An 18723-nucleotide genomic window follows, 5' to 3' on the forward strand; every position below is an offset into this window, starting at 1 on the left:
CCCCCCCCCCCCCATGACTCAGCGTCCATTTGGGCAGACCCTTCCTGGCCGGAAGTCTTGGTAGCAGGGAGGGGTATGTCCATGGGTACGGGGACTCTGCTGAGCACTGAGGCTGGGCCTCTCCCTGCTAGTCATAGTGGGCATGGCCGCTGCTCAGGCCTTCATGTTCTCTGTGTGTTTATATCAACCCTCAGGCAGTGAGTGGCTAGGGGACACCCAGCCAGCAGCAGAGCTGGGGTTCCAGAACCCAAAGCCAGCCCTCTCTCCTGCCACCGGACCCACGCACCTGTCACCAGCTTCTCCTTCAGAGGCTCCCTCTTGCCTCAGTGAGGAGACGGTCCTTGGGGAGTGGCCCAGAAGCCTGAGTGGAGGGCCAGGATTCCCTAGCTCTGCCGGCACCCTGAGTGCACAGAAGGGGGGGGGGATGGGCAAGGAGCAGAGACTCCCCCAGCTGTTCCCAGCACACGGGCCTGTCGGGCAACCTGACGCTGTCTTCCAGCTGCCTGCCTCTCCCGGGGCTGAGACTGTCCTCAGCCCCCTCTCCAGGGTGGGAGCTGTCCCTCTGTGCCCAACCCTGCAACCTGACCCTGCCCCCAGCTGTTCCTGAGGCCCCTTCCTTGCCCAAGGCTCCGCTGCCTTTTCCTATGACAGCTCTTCCTAGGTCCTTGCAAAGAAAGGCTGGGAACCCAAAGCCTTGAAGACTGAGCGGAACCTCAAGGATACATTCAGTCCAAATGCTCACTTACTGATGAAGAAACCAAGGGCCCGGAGAAGGCATGGGGCTTGCCTGAGGTCACAGAGCAAATCTGCAGCAGAGCTCGGACCGGATCCTAGTCCAGGCCTGCGAACCATCCACTGACCCAGACGCCTCAGCCCTTTGGCTCAAGACTTCCTGACTCTGACCATGGGAGATCTGGGGGAAAGCCTCATTTTCCCCAGCTTTCCTCTGCAGACTTGCTCTATTCTGGCTTAGGGAACGCAGGGAGGAGTCCGACTACTCTGAGCCTGCCTTCCTTTTCCATAGGATGTTCCTATATGAGGAGATGTAGCAGGCAGAGCTCTGAGAAGGGACTGGCCCTCGGCAGCACAGGGGCTGTGGCCTGGCCCAGAGGTCACTGGGAAGCAGCCGTTCCTGCCTCCTTCTCACTTTCAGCTGTACCTTCCCTCCTAAGTGGCTGCCAGGGTGACCCTAACCCCCGTTGGGCACTGGAAAGGCCAGCAGAGGCCAAGGCAGCAAAGCGCGGCGTGGCGTCAGGGCCTCTCCGACTCCCAGGAGATAGAGGTGCTCTGGCCAAGGGAATAAAATGCACACCTAACTCTGCGGCTGCTCCCGCTTCCCTGGGACACTCAGTGCGCTGAATGCCTTCCCCTGAGGATTACCCGGTGGCACCAGGAGCAGCTGGGACGGGGACCAGCCCTCCACCCCTGAGCGCTGCTGTCTGGGGAAAGGGGCAGGGTGGGCAGGAGCTGGGCCTTGTCCTGGGGGCCACACTTGCTGGGGGCTCCCAGCCCCTCCAGCGGCCTGAGGCCGACAGCACATTAGGGGCCCCACGCCCAGCCCCTGGAGAGACCAGGTCAGGTGGGAGGGGTGGTGGTGGCCTAGACCCTGGGAGACGGAGGGCACAGGGGCTCGGATCAGGAGCCCAGAATGCCGGGCACGCCCATCTCAAGGCTGCCTGCATCCATGGCAAGGGCAAAGGCCCGAGATCTTTGGCGGGGGGTGAGGCGCCAGGCCTGCCAAGGGGGTCTAACAGCTTGGGAGGGAATTCTAGACACACAGGGCATCTGATGCAAGCTGGGTGCGCTCCATTCAGCGTAAATCTTCTCAGTGGCTCTGCTTGTTTCCATGGCGACCCGACAAGTGAAATTTTCCATCTCTGATGCCAAATGCCTGTGGATGAGGCAAAGCCTCCAAGGGTTACCAAATATAGACATGACCCAACAGGCTCTGGGGACCGGGCCAGCAGTGGGTTCAGGGTGGGAGCCTGGATGCCCCCGAGGGGCTGCAGCCCTCCTCCCCAGAGGCTGCCGTGCTGGGCCTCTCCACGGCAGAGCGCCTGGGACACATGATTCCCGCGGACAGGTCGCAAGCAGGGTAGCCACGGGGGCACTCTTGCCTCCCACTCCAGTCAGGAGGAGATTGGGAGGGTCCTAGCGGTGCCAGGGTCACTCAGTGGCCAAGCGTTGAGCCTCTGCTACAGATGGGAAAGGAGGGCTGTCTGAGGCCTGGGAGGGACCCTGTGTAGCTCTCTTGCCCATGTACCACCTGGGACGAAGTGGCTGAGCTGGGGCACGAATTCCTCCCCTCTGGACTTTCTCCCCAGAGGCCTCTGTTTGGGTCACGCCAGCACGCTCTGGGTTTTTTAAATTTAACTCCACCCTGACTGCTGGGAGAAGGTATTCCGACTACCTACCACCGCACAGACGCTCCCAGAATCTCCCAACCCGGTGCTCTGATATGGAAACCCACGGGCAAGTGGCTGAGGGGCAGACAGTGTCCGCAATGACAGGAGGTGTGATGCCAAGCTGAGGGCGGGCCCTGGTAGCCCCTTTAAAACTCCCCGCTCGCCAGGCCCTGCCAGCCCGGCCGGCCCTGGCCCTGCTCGCTGACAGAGCCCCGGCCCCACGAGCTGGGCACTTACCCCGTCTGCAGCAGCTCGGGGTTGGGCACACACTGGAGCCGGTGGGAGAGCAGCTGGAAGGCGCTGCTCTGGGGCAGCAGCATGAGCAGGCCGTACAGGGCCTTGATCAGGTACGGGTTGTTCTTCACATCCAGCAGCTGCAGGCGCAGATCTGCGGGAGGGCAGAGGGCAGGGGTCAGGCACTGCTCTGGGTGGCACCTCAGCCTGGCCAGGAAAGGGCCAGCCTGGTGGCCGGGGCTCCTCCCAGCCAGACATGCCTGCCTCTCCTCCTGCAGCGTCTTAGCCGTCCCCATGATCCCCCTGCCTCTTCTGACCTGCCCACCTGCCTTCCGTCTGATCTTCCCAACAGTCACCTCAGCCTGGCGACCCCCAACCTGCTGCCAGGCCTGTCCCCTCCCCCAGCACTCACTGCCTCCCTGGCGATGAGGGGGCTTGGGGCCTGTAGCGTAACAGATTCCTGGGTCTGCTCTGCACGTGCCAGCACGAGAGAGCTATAAATAGGGTGAGCTGGAGAGAAAGACTGGATTAGGGCAGCTTTAAGGGAGGGCAGGATGGAAAAACGCTTTGGTGTGCGACCAAACACACATCAAGCCCCTGAGTGTCTGGTAGATGCTTTTGGAAATCCATGTCAGATACCAGCCCTGCCTCCCCCACCAGACGGCGGGGAGACGCACCCGGGTCTTGCCCAGCATCCGTCCCAGATAAACAGGCCCACGTGGCTCTCCTCTGAGCCCTTCCAGGAGCATCACTCGTTTCTACCTTCTCTAAGGCCCAGTCTCAGGCATTCTTGGTGGAGGACAAACCACAAACTTCTGGAGAGACCATGTCACCCCAGCAGCTGGACGGGGGCCTTGGGGCCAGGGTGAGCCAGGAAGCAGGGGCCTCTCACAGCAGCCCCTCCCCTCGCCCCAGGTGGCAGCCCTGCCCAGGCCCAGCGACTCCAGAAGAGGCGGGGACCTGTTTTGAATCTGGTCCTGGGCCTTGGGTAAGCTGGGCTATGGGGGCCAAGCCAGCTACCAGGGGGGTCTAGGCAATCTAGGGCTGGAATGGGTGCTGGGCAGGACCAGGGGATGTCTGCTGTGGTCACCCCACCAAAGCCCTGGGCCTGGAGAGAAGGTGTTCGTGGCTTCTCTAGGGTCAAGCTGGACCTGCCCCCAGGCTAGCGTGTGTCAGGCTGCCCTGGGAAGCCTTTGGGGAAGTGAAATGTCAGGCCAGGGGGCCATTTGTGACAGGCTTCGATGCACTGCCCTGGGAACAGGGTCTCCCTCCTGCTCTTGGGTCCCCCGGGCATCTGTTACTGTGATGGCTGGCTGTTTGGAGAAGCTGTCTTCTGTTTGGATGGGAGGGGGCCCCTCGGCCCCTGGGTTTGCCTTTGGGCTCCAGGGTGAAGGCCGATGGGCTCGGCCTGGGCAGATCGGGGCGCCACCACAGCAGGAGGCCTGGGTGACCAGCCCGGCAGGAGGGTGGCCACCGGCACGGCTGCCTCCCGGCTTCGCTACCAGGCCGTAAGTACACGAGCGTCATTCAGAGACTTGCCTGCCTGCCTTGGGGAGCGGGCACTGTATGTGCTGAGGCGCCAGGAGCTGCACTCACCCCAGCCAGCTGCCACTTTGCACATTCAGCCCGGGTGTTACAATCAGGCAGCTCCTGGCAAACGCCAGCTCTGCTCTGCAGAGGGACGAGGGCGTGGCTCCTGGGCACAAGGGAGCAACCTGCGGGTGGGCCCAGGGTGCCCCCAGCTTCCAAGGGCCACGGCAGAGGGCAGCGTGCTCGGAGGGGTGGCCGGGGACAGCTCTGGGACGGCTGCTCCACCTGCCCCCCCACGGCACTGCCCCAGTTCCCCCCAGCAGAGGTGACACTATTCTTCAGGTGGGTTCCGCCCTCAGCGCTGGCCTGTGTCGAGCCCTGCCTTAAGGCACACGGGCAGGACCCACGCTCTGATGCCGCATGTCCCAGCCCCGTGTACCTCCTCAGCCCTGTCATCCCCATCCTTACGTTCTTGACATTCTAGAAGCACCCCTGGGTGACTGTTTCTCGCTCCCTCCCCAGTGGCAGCCAAGAGCTGCTCTCTCTCCCTCCCACCTCCCTCCAGGCCAGCAGAGGCCAGAGGCAGGGCGCTCACATGTGAAGATGGGGCACTCGATCAGCTGCACCAGCTTGTCTACCTCCGTGAGGAAATCCACAGTGACCTCCAGGTCCCCGCTGGGTGGGTGGTCAAGGGAAGTGGGACCACTGGCCAGGGCAGCCTGCCTCCCTGGGGGGCGGGGGCAGCCGGGGAGCTGGGCCCTAGGGGCTCGACCCAGCGGCACAGAGCACACCTCCCACTGGGCCCTGGCTTCCAGGCACAGAGCGTGTTTCCACCTGATCAGGATCAGGACACAAAGGACAGCAGCCTATTGTCCCCCTGCCTCTCTGTCCCTCTAAATGAAGAGCGGCACAGCTGTCCCCCCGCGTGGCACACCGGCTCTGCCCCGGCAGCTCTCTCCTCTGTGCCCTCCAGGCCCTGAAAGGCTCTCATCACCGCCCTGCAGCCTATGGGGTAGGGCTGGGCAGGAAAGGCCCCTGTTCCTGCCTGAGTGGATGCCTGTCAGCAGGGCCAAGGTCAGGGCTGCTGCAAGCCTGGGGCCTGCAGTCCTCGGGTCACACCAGTGGCGGAGAGGAGCAAATCACAGTTTGAAGGAGAGCGGGCACCCTGAGGAAGCCAGGCGAGGCCACAGCTGACTCAGTGGAGGCACCTCAGGGCCCCTCTCTCCTTACCCCCCAACTCCTGGCCCATCAGGGAAGGAGACCAATTTTGCATCCTAAATGTCCGTCCAATCCGGGTCACACGCCAGACATTCACAGAGGAAGCTGGTTTGCTTTACGGTGTTTCAAACAAAAAGCCGACCACGGATGCCTTTCTCTGAGGCAGGCCCTGAGCGGCGCTCCGTCTTCCTGAGGCCTCCTCTCCAGCCTGCTGCTTCTCCCTGTCGTGTCCTCTGCCGGGCTCTGGCTCTGTGGCCCCCAAAGGTCCTGAGCTCCTCACCTACCGGCCTGCTGCAGCCCGGCAGCCCCCCTGCTCCCGGGCTTTCTCTCCCCACCCTGCTCCAGCACCACGCAGAGGGCACCCTGCCTCTTTCTCGGGGCACCCTTACCTAGGTAAGCACCCATCCCTGATCCCCAGCTCACAAAGCTTCTCCAGGGCCAGCTCCCCTCTACAAGGCCCTAGATGACCCTGTTTACTGGAATCCACCCCTCACTGTGCCCTCACGGGTCCTGATGTCCCAAGGCCTGGAGGCAGAGTGTAGGGTCAGGGCAGAAGGATGGCAATCGGGCCACCACGTGGGTGGGAAGGGAGCACCGGCCCCCCGCCCCCCGCCCCTGTCCCTCAGAGGCTGGGCTGGAAGAACAGTGAGTGAAGGATACAACTTCTGGATGAGGTCGTAGGCGTGCCGGTAGTTCTGGGTGAGGAAGCAGAGGGACACCGTGGTGACTGGGTTGTGGCACCAGGAGCGGTACAGGCAGCAGAACAGGTTCTGGCTCTCCTGAGCGGGGAGAGGTGTGAGCAGTTAATCGAGCCCCCGCTCCTTCCCCGCGGGTGCGCGGCCCAGACTCAGGGCCCCTCTCAGAGCACCAGGGAGCCCAGCTGGGACCGAGCTGTCACAAAGGAAACGCTGACAGCTCCTCCTCAGACCCTGTCATTACTCTCCGTCCCACAGAGCCACGTGGTGATGGCTGTGAGGGCCTGCTCGGGAGTGAGCCGGTCCTTTGTGCTGGTATTTCTGCCCTCGGCAAACAACAGTAATCGACCTCTCCACAGCCGGTGGTCCTGGAGCCTGTGGGGCTGGGAGCGGGTGTGACCGGAGGGGGGCGGGGAGGAAGCGTCCTCAAATGCCATCTCTTCCCTCCTCTGCAGCCCACCTTGCACTCGGGAACCAGCCCAGGAGCTGAGCCCACACTCCAGAGCCCCTGCCCTGAGGAACATTCTTTAGGCCTCTGCGAATGTCTGGAAGGAACCACAGGAAGAAGGCAGGGGTGCGGCCTGGGTCATTCCCAGTGGCTCGGCCCCAGATGCCCTCAGGCTCAGGCTTGGATGTCTTGGAGACTCCCTGAGAGAGGGCCGAGGCAGGGTCTGAGCTGGGGAGGTGGTGACCACAGCCCAGATGAAACGTGCTGGAGCTGCCGGCACGTCCGGGATGGCGGCTACCCCCGGGGGCCCTGTGCAGCTCAGCCCCCCTCCTTTGGGCCGAGCGAGGCCTTTGACCCGTGCCCCCCAGAGCAGTTCGGTAGAATGGTGAGCGCCTCCCTGCTCTCTCTGACCAGCCCTGGTGGGTCCTCACCGAAAGCCTGGGCCAGGCAGCACTGTGACACACCCTGGCTTACACAGGGCATCCTGTAAGACAGACGCGTCCCTCTGTGGGAGAGCGCGGTCCTGGCCAAGGAGGGTGAGGAGAGCAACGACCCCGGATCCCCAGCAGGGTTGCAATCCAGAGGCCTGACCCTGACTGGGTGACACGGCCCGGCAGGTCTGACCCTGATGGGTCCTGCAAGGCGGGCTCGGAACCCAACCTACCTTGTGTGCGAGGGGGCAGTGCTGGTGGGGGGCGGGGTGTCAGGAAGGGCACGTGGACCTGGAGCGGGGTCTGGAGTCTTCTGTGGGCAGAGACCTCCAGAGCGGGTAGCTCCAAGGAAACCCGCTGTGACTCCCTCCCGTGGCTGGCACTTACACGCAGCCAACCCAGGGGGACCCCTATTTGACGGAGGACCAGGGAGACCTCAGGTCACATTCTCGTCTCCTCCCCGCCAACCTCCGGGTAACGAGGGGTGGGCTGGCATGGCCGCGCCCATGGGCACATAGATGACACGAGGCTGGAGCCCGCGGGCGAGGAGTACCGGGGTCTTCAGGTCCTTCAGCTGGTTTCGCAGCTGGAAGAGCTCAGTGGAGGTCAGCAGGATGGTGTTGAGGGTGTGGACCATGGTCGAGGCGAACTTGAGGTCCTCCTCCCGGAGCAGGATGTCCGCCATCGAGTGGAAGATGTTCTCCGCATGCAGCAGTAGGCAGACCTGCCTGGAAAACGGGCCGAGTGGAGGCTCTGGAGGCCCCTGGGCCGCAGCTCCAAGCCCTCTCCTGAGGAAACCTGCTCTTTCCTGGGCCTGGTGTGGGACCCTGGCTCTGGGGCCTGCGGGGGGCCGAGGGGGCTGCTCACAGAGGACCTGGCTCCATGCCTCTCGGCAACTCCAGAGCCCCACGGCCTCCATCTATCCCCCCGCCCACCCCAGGCCAGAAAGTGGGGTCCCAAGAGAAGCAGCAGGGCCTCTGGCTGCCAGTGTGGCCCCAGGAGCCCTGAGGTGCCTTTCTGATCTCCCACATAGTATAGCAACGCCTCCCCATGTGCCAAGGCGCTCTGTGTCCCTTCCTGGCTTTCCTTTTCTGGCTAGAGATTATCTTCACGTGACATATGCATTCTGGTCATCCGTGGATGGTGTCCCCCCACCCTCCCCCGTGAGAGCCCCTGGGTCAGGAGCTAGTTTGGGCTGTTCATGGTGCCACCCATGCCTGGAGTGGTGCCTGCACGTAGCAGGGGCTCAGTTGGTGCTCGTGGGATGAACAAACCCTAAGGCAACCCCGAGTTTTACCTTCGCTGTTCCGATAATGAAACTCTGGTGGGGAGGCCAAGTGACTTGGCCAAGGTCACGGGATTACTTAGGGCCACTTCTTCCCACTATCTCTCCTCTAATAAGAGTCTTGGGGGGGATAAGTCTTGGGCTTTGTGAAAAGGAGTCTCCATTTTATAAAAGGGAAGACAGGGAACCCAGAGAATGGAGGAGGAAAGCAGTTTTCCCAGGGTCCCTGGGCCAAGGTGACGTCCACAGTGACAGGCAGGTATCAAGGACACGCCTCAGGGAAGCCTGTTGACCTCCCTAGTTTGCCGCTTGCCCACAGAGGCCTGGCCTTGAGGGGATGAGCAGGCCTTCCTGCTGGGAGTTTAAGGATCCCAAGGCTCCTGAAACTAAGAAGAGCAAACCAAGGAGCTGGCAAGTGGTTGGTAAGGAGGGTGGGGTGTGGCCCCCGAGCCCTGCCTGTTGGGGACCGGTGTCAGCATGGCACCCCTTCCCCACCTCCTCCTGGTCTCTGCCCCAGGGAAGCATCGACAGACCAGGCCTCAGGCTTGTGGGGACAATGGGTCTGAGGCCTCAAGGTCTCAGGTGCTGGACAAAATAAGCCCCATTTGGAGCCAACGAGCCTGAAATATGTCCACCCCAGGTCACTGAACTCACACTAAACTCGGCGTTATCAGGGTCTGGCTTCCTGTTCCCTGCCAAACGCCAGCTACGCCTTGGGGCCAGACTGGAGAACTTTCTTCCCCACACCCGGCTCCAAAAAATCCCAGAGCATTTGGTAACAGAGAGGCCAAACCACGAGGCGCAAACAGCAGGCAGGCCGTCTCCAGCCTAGGCCCAGCTGGAACCGGCAGGCGTGGGCAAGAAACCACCAGAGAAATGGAAACAAAGCTGTTGGGGGGATGGGGCCGGCGGGTGGTGTGGGGAAAGCCCTGCCATCGTTGCGGGAGCGTAGGGGGAGCCCCCCTGCCCACCTGGGGGGGGTGGAGGAGGGGCCCGGGCCCTGGAGCCCGGTGCCCCTGCTCAGCTGTGTGACCCAGTGTGTCTGTGTGACAGGTGTGGGTGGAGGAGGGGCCCGGGCCCTGGAGCCCGGTGCCCCTGCTCAGCTGTGTGACCCAGTGTGTCTGTGTGACAATTTCTCCACCTCCGAATGGGGGTGACATCTACCTGCACCATGGGGGCTACTCGGAGGGCAGACATCAAGACTAGTGGCAACTCGTGTGGGCGCACAGTATGTGGCAAATGGGACCCCTGGTTGGGTACCTTGTTGGTACCATGGGTGGGGGACGAGGGCCAGCTCCCAGGAGGACGCCTGGCCCTTCAGCAGAGCCTAGGCAGCACTTCCTGTCCCCTCGTGGTCCTCCCACCCTGAGACGACCCCATCTCCAGGGCTGTGGGATAGAAATGTTTCAGGAGGGCAGGCCGGGGAGGAAGGGGAGCATTCTGACAAACGGTCACAAATGCCCGTCGCCTGCAGCTGCTGCCGTCTCCATGACAGGGGCCAACAGCTGAGGCTGCTGCCAGGCAGCGCTCTCCAGGGACCACAGGCCTGAGGGGACCTGCAGCAGCTGAAGGGCGGGGGTGGTGCTCTCACGTGAGGACGGCTGAGGAGGGTGCGGAGGGATAGGCAAGGGGGTGGCGATGAGCAGAGGCGGGCGCCAAGGCCCCCTGGTGCCCCTAAGAACCCGGAAACGCTGGGGAGCTGTGGAAGCTCAGGGGTGCAGAGTGTTCCGGAAGCACTCTTGCCCCCACGGCGCTCTCCTTCCTTGCTCTCTCCCTCGTCTGCACCTCTTGGTGGCCATGCCCGGTCCCACAGAAATCTTCAGAGCCATCTCTAGGCCAGCGGCTCCCACACGTGCCTCTTGAGCCCCCACTGAGCTCTGGATGGACACCACCTGCCTGGTGGATGCCCCGCATGGCTGCCCAGCGGGCACTTCAGACTCGGCGGGGCCAAAGCACACCTCTTGGTTTCCCCCTAGACTCTGGTCCCCCAGCCTTCGGGGGGGCATTGGTGCCCTGCGGCCTCAGGAAGTGGCATCACTGCCTACCCAGCTGCTCCAGCTCAAGCCAAGGAGTCCTCCCTGATCCTCTGGGCCCCTCTGTCCAGTGTACCAACAAGCCCGGGGGCTCTACCTTCAGGGCACACCTGGCTCCTGGCCCGTCTCAGCCCTGGGCCAAGGGTCAGCCCTCTCTTGCCTGGTCAGTTCCAAGCCAGCTTCTAACTGGTCTCCCTGTGTCTCCTCTCACCCACCATTCACCCTCCATGCACCAACTGGGGCGCCTCTTAAAAAGTCCTAATCAGAGCATGGCCCTCCTCAGCGGCTTCCTGCTGGATCTAAATAAACCCAGCTCCTGACCACAGCCCCCAGGCCCTCAGACTTTCTGGTCAGCTCCTCACAACCTCAGCTCTTATGAGTCCTCCTTTACCCACGATGTGCAGGCCTCTCCTGTGTTTCTTCTGTTCCTGACCTCTGCCCTGGCCTGGGCAGCTCCTCCCAGGGACCAGCGCACATCTGGCTCCCTCCAGCCATGGAGATCTCAGCTCCAACACCAGCCTCAGGGGAAGCCTCTGTCCCATGCGCACCCCTCTGCCACCAGCCCTTTCTAAGGGAAGTCCTGTTTCTTTCTAAGCATTTCTCATCACCTGAGTCATCTGGTTGATGGAATTGTTCACTGGGTCCCCTGCTGTCTCTCCCACCAGAACATGAGCTACAAAGGGCAGGGCCTTGCCTGTGACCCTCACGTCCCTCATACCAAGAATCACTTTTGCACATTGCCGCATGGAGGAGCTGCGCTGACCTCCACCCAAGGTTTCGTGAACAGCCCCGGAGACGTTCCTCTGCCCCATTCCAGCACATCCCTTAGCTGCTCCTGGGCGTGCCCCGGCATGCTGTGCCAGCCTGGTCTGCAAAGAGCAGCTGCCCTGACGGTACATTTTCAGCCTATCGCCCAGGACCTGGCTGCCCGGTCCAGGGAGACCTCAGGAGACGCCCAAGCCGCCAGGACAGCCTGAAGGGTCAGCCACAACACATCACACCAAGGGGTCTCCCCCTGAGCACCGCTAATTAAACTACCACGGGAGGGGAGGGAAAAGGAGGGGAGGAGCCGGGGAGAGGGACCATGGAGGAGCGGCAGCGGCGGCACAATTGGCATCTAGCCTTCATGCCCCGCCCGCTGTGCTCTGGATGTCCGCAGCTACACCTGCTGCAGGGGGGTTGTCTCTCCCACCCCAGGAGGCCGCTGGACAGAGCCTGGAGGCCTGCGGCAGCGGCTCACAGGGCTCCATCGAAGGGGGCTCCAGCCCTGCAGACTGGCAGGGGCAGGAAGTGGGGGGGAGTGGCGGTGGGGGTCACCTGTCACCTCACCCGGTCTTTGATGTCTCATCCCAAGGTCACTGTAGACTGCAGAAAAGGAAGACGCCTCCAGACTGCTGGGTCATGAAGCTTCCAGGAGGCAGGAATAATAAAGTATTAGCTCCCGGGGAGCCCTAAGCACACGCCGGGCACCGTGCAGAGGGTGTTATATGAGTCCGCTTGGGGCAGTTCGGGGGTGATGGAAAGGTCAGTGGCTCACGTCTGCATGTGCTCACCGGGCTCAGGGCACCGTCTGGGCATTTTAGGGGAAGGCGAGTCTGGGTCGGTGGGCTGGGCTGTACCTTGTGAGCTCTGGACACCTGAGCAGGATTCTTCCTCCTGCATGAGGAAGGTGAGGGAGGAAGGAAAGGGGCCCACTTTTCACTCAGCCCCGAGTTTGTGGCACGATCCACACAGGCGGCCTCAGTCTCCCTGCGCCCGGCCCCAGGCTCCTCCCGCGGCATCCTGAGTCCTCATACAAGCCTGTACCCCCAGGCAGAGAGGCCCAGTCACACAGCTGCCCAGGGGACGAGGAAGGGTGGATCCAGACCCAGAGGCCAAGTTCCTTTCCCCACTTTGCCTCCTAGGTGCCTGTCGTGAGCGGGCACGGGGGCTGTCCCCGCCCGGGGGTGGGGGGGGCCTGGCAGATGGCTGCCTCACAGGGCTGCTGCGTCATCACTTCTCTGTTGAGCCCCCGCCCGGCCTGAGCTGCCTGCTGGGCTCTCAAGCAGAGCATCAATAATGAAACACAGCTTGCAAGCATTAAACATTTACCCATATTTTTTAATACCCACATTAAAGTGCTATTCATCACGAGACAATGGCTTGGAAAATACTTGGGGACAAGGCAGAGGTGGGGTGGGAGCGAACTTGGATGGGGTCTCGGGGGGCACAACCTGGAGGCCCACCTTAGGGCCGGGGTCCACATGTGTGGGCCCCAAGGTGGCCCGTGGTGTGTGGCCGTGAGGCCCCGCGGACGGGGCTCTGCCTCCCTCTCCAGCCACCCGCTGCTGCCTGGACAGCTGTTCCCATGTTCTGGGTATGGGTTCATGCTGGGGAGGGAACAGCTCTCTTTGGTCCCTCTGTCACATACCAGGAGCTCTCAGAGGAGCAATCTGCCTTTGGTCAGCTCTGAAGCCCCCGGGATGCAAGAGGGGGACCGCCACTTTCCCTAATGCACAGAGAGGCCTTCTTTGGGACGGCCTCAAAAGGCCAAGACACTTGCTGGGGCCAAGGAAGGCACTCTGGGGCAGTGCCTGCCTGGAAGTGGTCACACCACACTTGCTGGGCTGGTGTGAGCTTCGTGTCACTGTCCCTTCAACCACAAACACTGGCCAAGCATCCACCAGACTGTCCCCGAAAGGCCACTGGCCTCGGTGGTGGCCATGGTGGGAGGTGCTCTCCTGTCCCCAGCCTGGTACCCACCCCCGGCCCCTGCTTCAGGTGACATGTGGGCCAGAGCGGGTGGGAGGAAGACATCAGCTGCCTTGCAGGAGGCTTGGAGAGGGCCGGTCGTGCCCCGAGGCCATGTGGTGCAGGCTGGGCGGGAGGAGGCTGCCTCACGGGTGAAGGCATGGGCAGAGGCCAGCCCCACAGGGCCCCCAGGGAGCCTGGTGCTGTCCTCTGCTCTGTCCTGGCGTGGGAAAGGGACCACACGCCGCTTCCTTTCTAGGGACCTGGACCAGGTTGGGCAAGGCCAAGTCTCAGTGTGGAAGCCAAGACCTGCCCAGTGGCTCTGAGCCCTGCCCTCCCCCTGCCTGGGCCGCATGCACGGCAGTTGAGAAAAGGTGCATGCCACGCTTCAGGCGCCTCTCGTCTAGGCATCCCGGACAGCAGGGCCTGATCATTTCCCCAGAGGGCCCACCTTCTCCCTCTAGCCTGAGTCTCCTTCCTTCGTCTCCATCCCCAGCCACGCGTGTCCTGACCAGGCCAACACTGTGCATGGAGGGCCAGGCCCTCACTTCCTCTCTCCTTTGGCCGCTAGCTGGTGTCCACGTCCCCTCAGTGGTCCAAGGCCAATGGGACACAGGCTTTCCTGGGAGATACCTGGAGCCTCACAGCCATAACTCTGAAGTGCAGCCTAATGTCAAGTACAGAGAACACAGGGGCCCAGAGCCATTCCCACCGGAAAGGGCCCTCCCTGCCTTGTCCCTGCCCAACAGCTGGGATCCTTTAGAAATGTAAAGAGAGAGCAGCTTTCAGTGTCCTATAACATGAGAATGGGGAGGAGGGGGTGGCCTCCCCTCCGGAAGTTCAGAGAGCTCCAGAGTTTCACTGTATCCTCCCCCCACAGCTCCCTTGCTTCTCTTCCTTTCCAGCTCTCTGCTTCCCAAGTATGAAAATTGTAAATCTGTTTTATTTATTTCAATCAATCCTCGGCAGTGTGCCCCTCAGGGCAGAGGCAGCCATGGTAACCCTGCTAACTCATGCCTAAAAAATTCATCGTGTTTAATGCAGTCGATGTGTCTGATACACTTATAAGTTTTTTTTTTTTTTTTTCGGGGGGTGGGGGTGGGAGGAGGGGGCATAAGGACTTGTTTTTCTGGGTCTTGCTGGGAACTGGTGCAAAGGGGATGGAGCGAGGGCCGCAGCATGATGGGGAAGAGGCAGAAGAGGAAGCAAAGGGTTTTTTGTCCACTTGGCTCTCCGTCTGATTGTTCAAGAGCGGCACGGCCACACTCTGAGGGACCGCAGACACCTGAGCTGGGCTCATCCGGAGACCTTCAGGGGAGGCCTCCTTTGGGCAGGAGCAGCCTGGAAAACCACATGGTCTTGTAGAGGCAGCTGGGGCCTTAGCCCCACTGTGCGAGACAGCCCCTCTCTCCAGGCTTGGGGTTTGCTCTAGGGACCAAGGCTCCCTCCACTGCCCAGGGTGGTCCGGTGGCCCTTCCTGCCCACTCCCCAGGACAGGAGCCAGCTTCTGCGCATGCCTGGCTGACCCACTGGGCCTCATTTCCCATGTGTCCTTAGCAACCTGGTCAAGCCTGGCCCCACTGTCCACTCACAGGTGCCTCTCCGGCCCCCTCCGGGCCTGTCCCACATGGAGCTTGCCCTGAGCATGGCTGGAGCCAGGTCAGATGGCAGGGGTGGGACCCATGCTGCAGGCTCTGGAAGACCCCTGGGGGTCACCTCTCCAGGCCTCCGAGCCTCAAACCCTGGGTAGGACGCCCATGGCTTCAAAGTATTTCATCTTTCGAGCCCTCAGGGCAAATGAAAACAAAGGGGTGGGCCACCAAAGGAAATCCTGTTGTCTCCATGACATCAACTCCAACAAGCCCTTGAGAGAGGCTGGGCTCTTGCCTCTCCGGTCACAGGGATTCCCTTCAAGCTGAATCACCATTTCCTCAGCGTTAGCCCACATAACTGACATCTGTGAGCGTTTTCTCCACATTAGGCACGTCCTGTACCTTAAATCCCTTTAACACGGGACAGGCGTCATTTTAGCCGTTCTCTTTTACAGAGGATGAGGGCAAAGCCCAGAGCCTTGCCAAGGTCCCCATCTGGTCCGCCCACCTGGGCACCCGAGCTCTTAGCTGCTGCCTCGCCATACACCCAGCTCGCGGTATCCAGGGCCCAGCTTGCACAGGGGCTTGGAAGTGCTTTTTCTGGAAGACGGATGGTTTTTTGGGGAGAAGGAGGGCACCTTGGCTACAGGTATCACTAGGCCTTCTGATGGACCAGAGCCCAAGTTTCTCCAGGACCTTCCTGTGGCTCTGGGGCAGTTTATCTGCAATCCAGCTCCTTCTACCCCACCCTCACCCTGGGGCTACCTCTGGGGGTGGAAGGCACTGACCACACTTGGCCACACCTGGTCGGGACAGTGGTGATCTGCGCCTATACTTGGGCTGCTCTGCTGCGGTGGTGGCCTGTCTCCAAGGGGTGAGACAGGAGGCAGAGTCTGGGAGCCTGCGGGGGGCGAGTCACCCATGGGGATGACTCCATCAGCCGGTTCCCAGGCCTGCTGCTGCCTGAGCTCCAGGGCGAGGCGGGGGTTTTAGTACAATGACTCCCTGTGCTCCGAATCCAGGCTGAGATGGCCAGCGAAACAGCATCCTGAGCCCCGCACGCCTGGGAGTGCCCTGGGTGGACCCTTAGAGAACCGGATGGAACTTTTCTCCCCTTTGAAGTCTTCTGAGCTCCTGGCCTTCCAGGAGGGATTTCCTCCCCAGGATACACTCAGGCTCCCACCAAGGTGGCCCAGCCTGGGAAAAGGCTTCGAGCTGCCTCGACGCCAACGCACAGCCAGCCTGGTAAACTGTTTCCTGGCCCCAGACCTGCCTGCCACCTACGCCCCTGCCAGCTTCCAGCCAGGCTCACGGAGGCCCTCAGAGATCAAGCGCTCATGGGACAGAGGAAGAAACTGAAGCCAAAGGCTGGTCCAAGCCACACAGCCAGGGCAGTGGTGGAGTCAAGTCCCTGACCCAGAGTTCAAGTTTCATACTGCCAGACAGTCCCATGCGGTGTGTCACCTGCAGAAGGACAGATCTCTCCCCTCCCGGGCCAGCCCCTCTTTCCACTTGAGGGCTCCAACTCCCTGTGACGAATGCCCGGGGCACAGACACCTCTTCACCCCATGACATGTGACCATAATCAGGGTCCCTTGAGGTAGAGGGTCTGTCTTGGGACAGGTAAGGGAAAGGCACCCCTGAATCTCTGACATGTCCCCCTTCAAACTAAGGGGGTGACCTTCTGAGAAATGAGGCAGGCAAGTAACAGAAGTGCCAGGAGCCCGGGGAGCCCGGCTGGGGCTGCCCCATCATCCCTGGGAAGGGCTCTGGGGATTGCCCCAACAGTCTTCCTGTTACCGAGCTGCTCTGTTCACATTTTCCTTTACTTCATCCCATTATTCCCAAACTAGTCCTTCGTTCCAGGCCAAGGGATCACTCCCTGCTGCTGCTTATACGATCACAAACGCTTACAGACGGTGAGCACCTCCTCCCTTCCACCTTAGTCAGCGTTCAGCCCAGACGCCGAGGCCTGAGCTCCCATAACTCTGCCCCTCTACCCTTAAAGCCATGCACGCGACTTGGGCCCAGAAGCCCAGTGGTCACATGGTCACTGCACCAAAGCCAGAATGTCCCCCTCCTCAAATTCTTCACGCAAATGGGCTGTCCTTGTGGTGTGGGTCCTGCCGGGTGATCACAGAGATCCACTTCTGTCTCACATTGCGGTGGTCACTCCTCCAAGGGATTTACTGTGCCTTGAAGAGTTCCCACTAGGGGCTGCCATTTTGCTCTGGTGGCAGTCTCAGTGCCCATCTCTTGCTCCACCAGTGTACTTGCCCACCCAGAAGGTCTCACAATGACCCTCCAGAACCAGGAGAGCCCTCCACGCCAGAAAGAGCCCCTTACTGAGAGACCCCTGAACCTGGCTTACACTGGAGTTGCCCGAAGACCGTTTGGGATACTCCAGGAAGGGGGCGATTTGTATTCCTAACAGGCTTCACAGTCAGGACCGAGAACCACTGTCCCCAAACTGCCACTCCTGCAAGCCTGGCGATGCCACTCTCCGTGTGGAAATGGGGAGGTTTCACCAGCAGCCGCAAAGGGCTGCAGAGCCTGGGCTCTGCCTCAGAGCTCTGGTGAAGGGCCTGTTGCTTTCCTTCTCCCAACCACACCCTCACCTCCCCAGAGCCGGGGTCCTGGTTTTCCCTGCATTGCTGCCTCGTCTCCACCTTAGGGTCCTAAGCCCTTTGTGCACAGCCCGGACTCGAGCTGTTCAAAGGGCGGAACAGATGAATTCTCCGGCCAGACTTCCGCCTGCCCAGGACTGCACCACCACCATCTCCTCGGAGCGGCGTCTCCTCTCCCAGCCTCAGAGGCCCTGGGGGAGGAAGCTCAGCTCTAGCCCCCTCTGGCATGTGCCTCTCCCGCCTTCCTGGCTACATTTGGCTTCCACAGGAGATAACAGTCTCCGATTAAGGAGCTAGACTGATTAGTGCCTTTCTGGCCTTCAAATCTTTAGTCTGGGAGTTTTATGGAATTTTATGAGCTGACATTGTTTTCTGTAGCTCTTTACAAGTGCCCACTTAAAGGGCACTGAGATAAACGTCAGAAAACAGAACGGGAAGTGAAACACTAATACCTACTGCTGGTAACAAAGAGCAAATATCACAGCAGCCTCACTGCTGAGTCTCTTGGACAATGTGAAGAGATCAGAGTGAAAGGGCTGGGAGGATGGAAGGGTCAACAGCAGAAGGGATGGACAAAGAGAGCGTGGAGGGGACTCCGTTAGTTCTTCGTGGCCAAACGGAAGGGGGGTTTCTCTTACTGGTACCCTCCTCCATCCTGTCAGGAGGCTGAAAAAACTCCTTTTGTGATCAGTCATTTTCAGGGAAATTTAAGACGCATGAAATAGGCTTTTCATCCGAATGTCCCTTTCCAGCCCGGGAAATCTTTATCGGATTAAACGCACGAGAATGAAAAAGGGCTCCAGATGTGACAGTGTCCTGCAGGTGCCTGAGGAGTCCCAGGTCTTGGTTACAGAACAGGCCGCCCTCTGACCCCCAGCAGAGCTGTGCCAGGCAAGGGGCCTGCTGGGGAAACACCAGCACCCCATCACCACACCACCCACGGCCCATCGAGTGGAGTCTGGATGCTGCACACAGAAAACGGGCGATGGAGTTTAACGCTGATGTGGAGGCCTTGAAAAGGGACAGTGACCCTGAGCCGTTCTGCTTTGTCCTAGAGGTTAGAGGGCAGTGTCCCAATGAGCTTGGGATCCTGACGGAGATTCGCCTTCCGAATGACGGGTGACGTGTGAGTGAGTGAAAACAGAGCAAGCCGCAGAACAATTCTGAGTCTGGAATCCTCTGCGGAAAACCTCAACCTTAACCACGACCAAACAAACTTATACGTTTATAAATGCAAAGACAAGTTTTGGAAGAAGATACATGAAACTGAAAGTAGAGGCTACATCTGGGGGAGGAAGGGGTGGGGAAGGTCTGCTACATTTTGCAGTACGTTCTTCTGCATTATTTCAATTTTTATCTTACATGGATTAAAATTTCTTTTTAAACAACACAGAAATCATTTAGAAACCTACACATCTGGGGATCATCTTGGACTCCCTCATGGAGATCTCAGAGACAGAGCAGGGGAGATCTGACAATGGAAACAAGCATCTTA

The 18723-nt window shown here is 60.7% G+C and overlaps 1 protein-coding gene across 1 annotated transcript in view; it reads right to left on the reverse strand.

The window, feature by feature from the left end:
• Positions 1-18723, reverse strand: part of VAC14 (VAC14 component of PIKFYVE complex) — a 101728-nt gene that overhangs the window by 2781 nt on the left and 80224 nt on the right. Inside the window, exons 16-19 of the mRNA XM_007462963.1 lie at positions 7515-7689; positions 6048-6166; positions 4765-4844; positions 2643-2793 (exon numbers count right to left, since the gene is read on the reverse strand). Coding sequence (XP_007463025.1) covers positions 2643-2793; positions 4765-4844; positions 6048-6166; positions 7515-7689 — 525 coding nt within the window. The remainder of the gene's footprint in view (positions 1-2642; positions 2794-4764; positions 4845-6047; positions 6167-7514; positions 7690-18723) is intronic.

The sequence above is a fragment of the Lipotes vexillifer genome, unplaced genomic scaffold, assembly GCF_000442215.2.
Source record: "Lipotes vexillifer unplaced genomic scaffold, Lipotes_vexillifer_v1.1 scaffold70, whole genome shotgun sequence".
NCBI classification, from domain to species: Eukaryota; Metazoa; Chordata; class Mammalia; order Artiodactyla; family Lipotidae; genus Lipotes; species Lipotes vexillifer.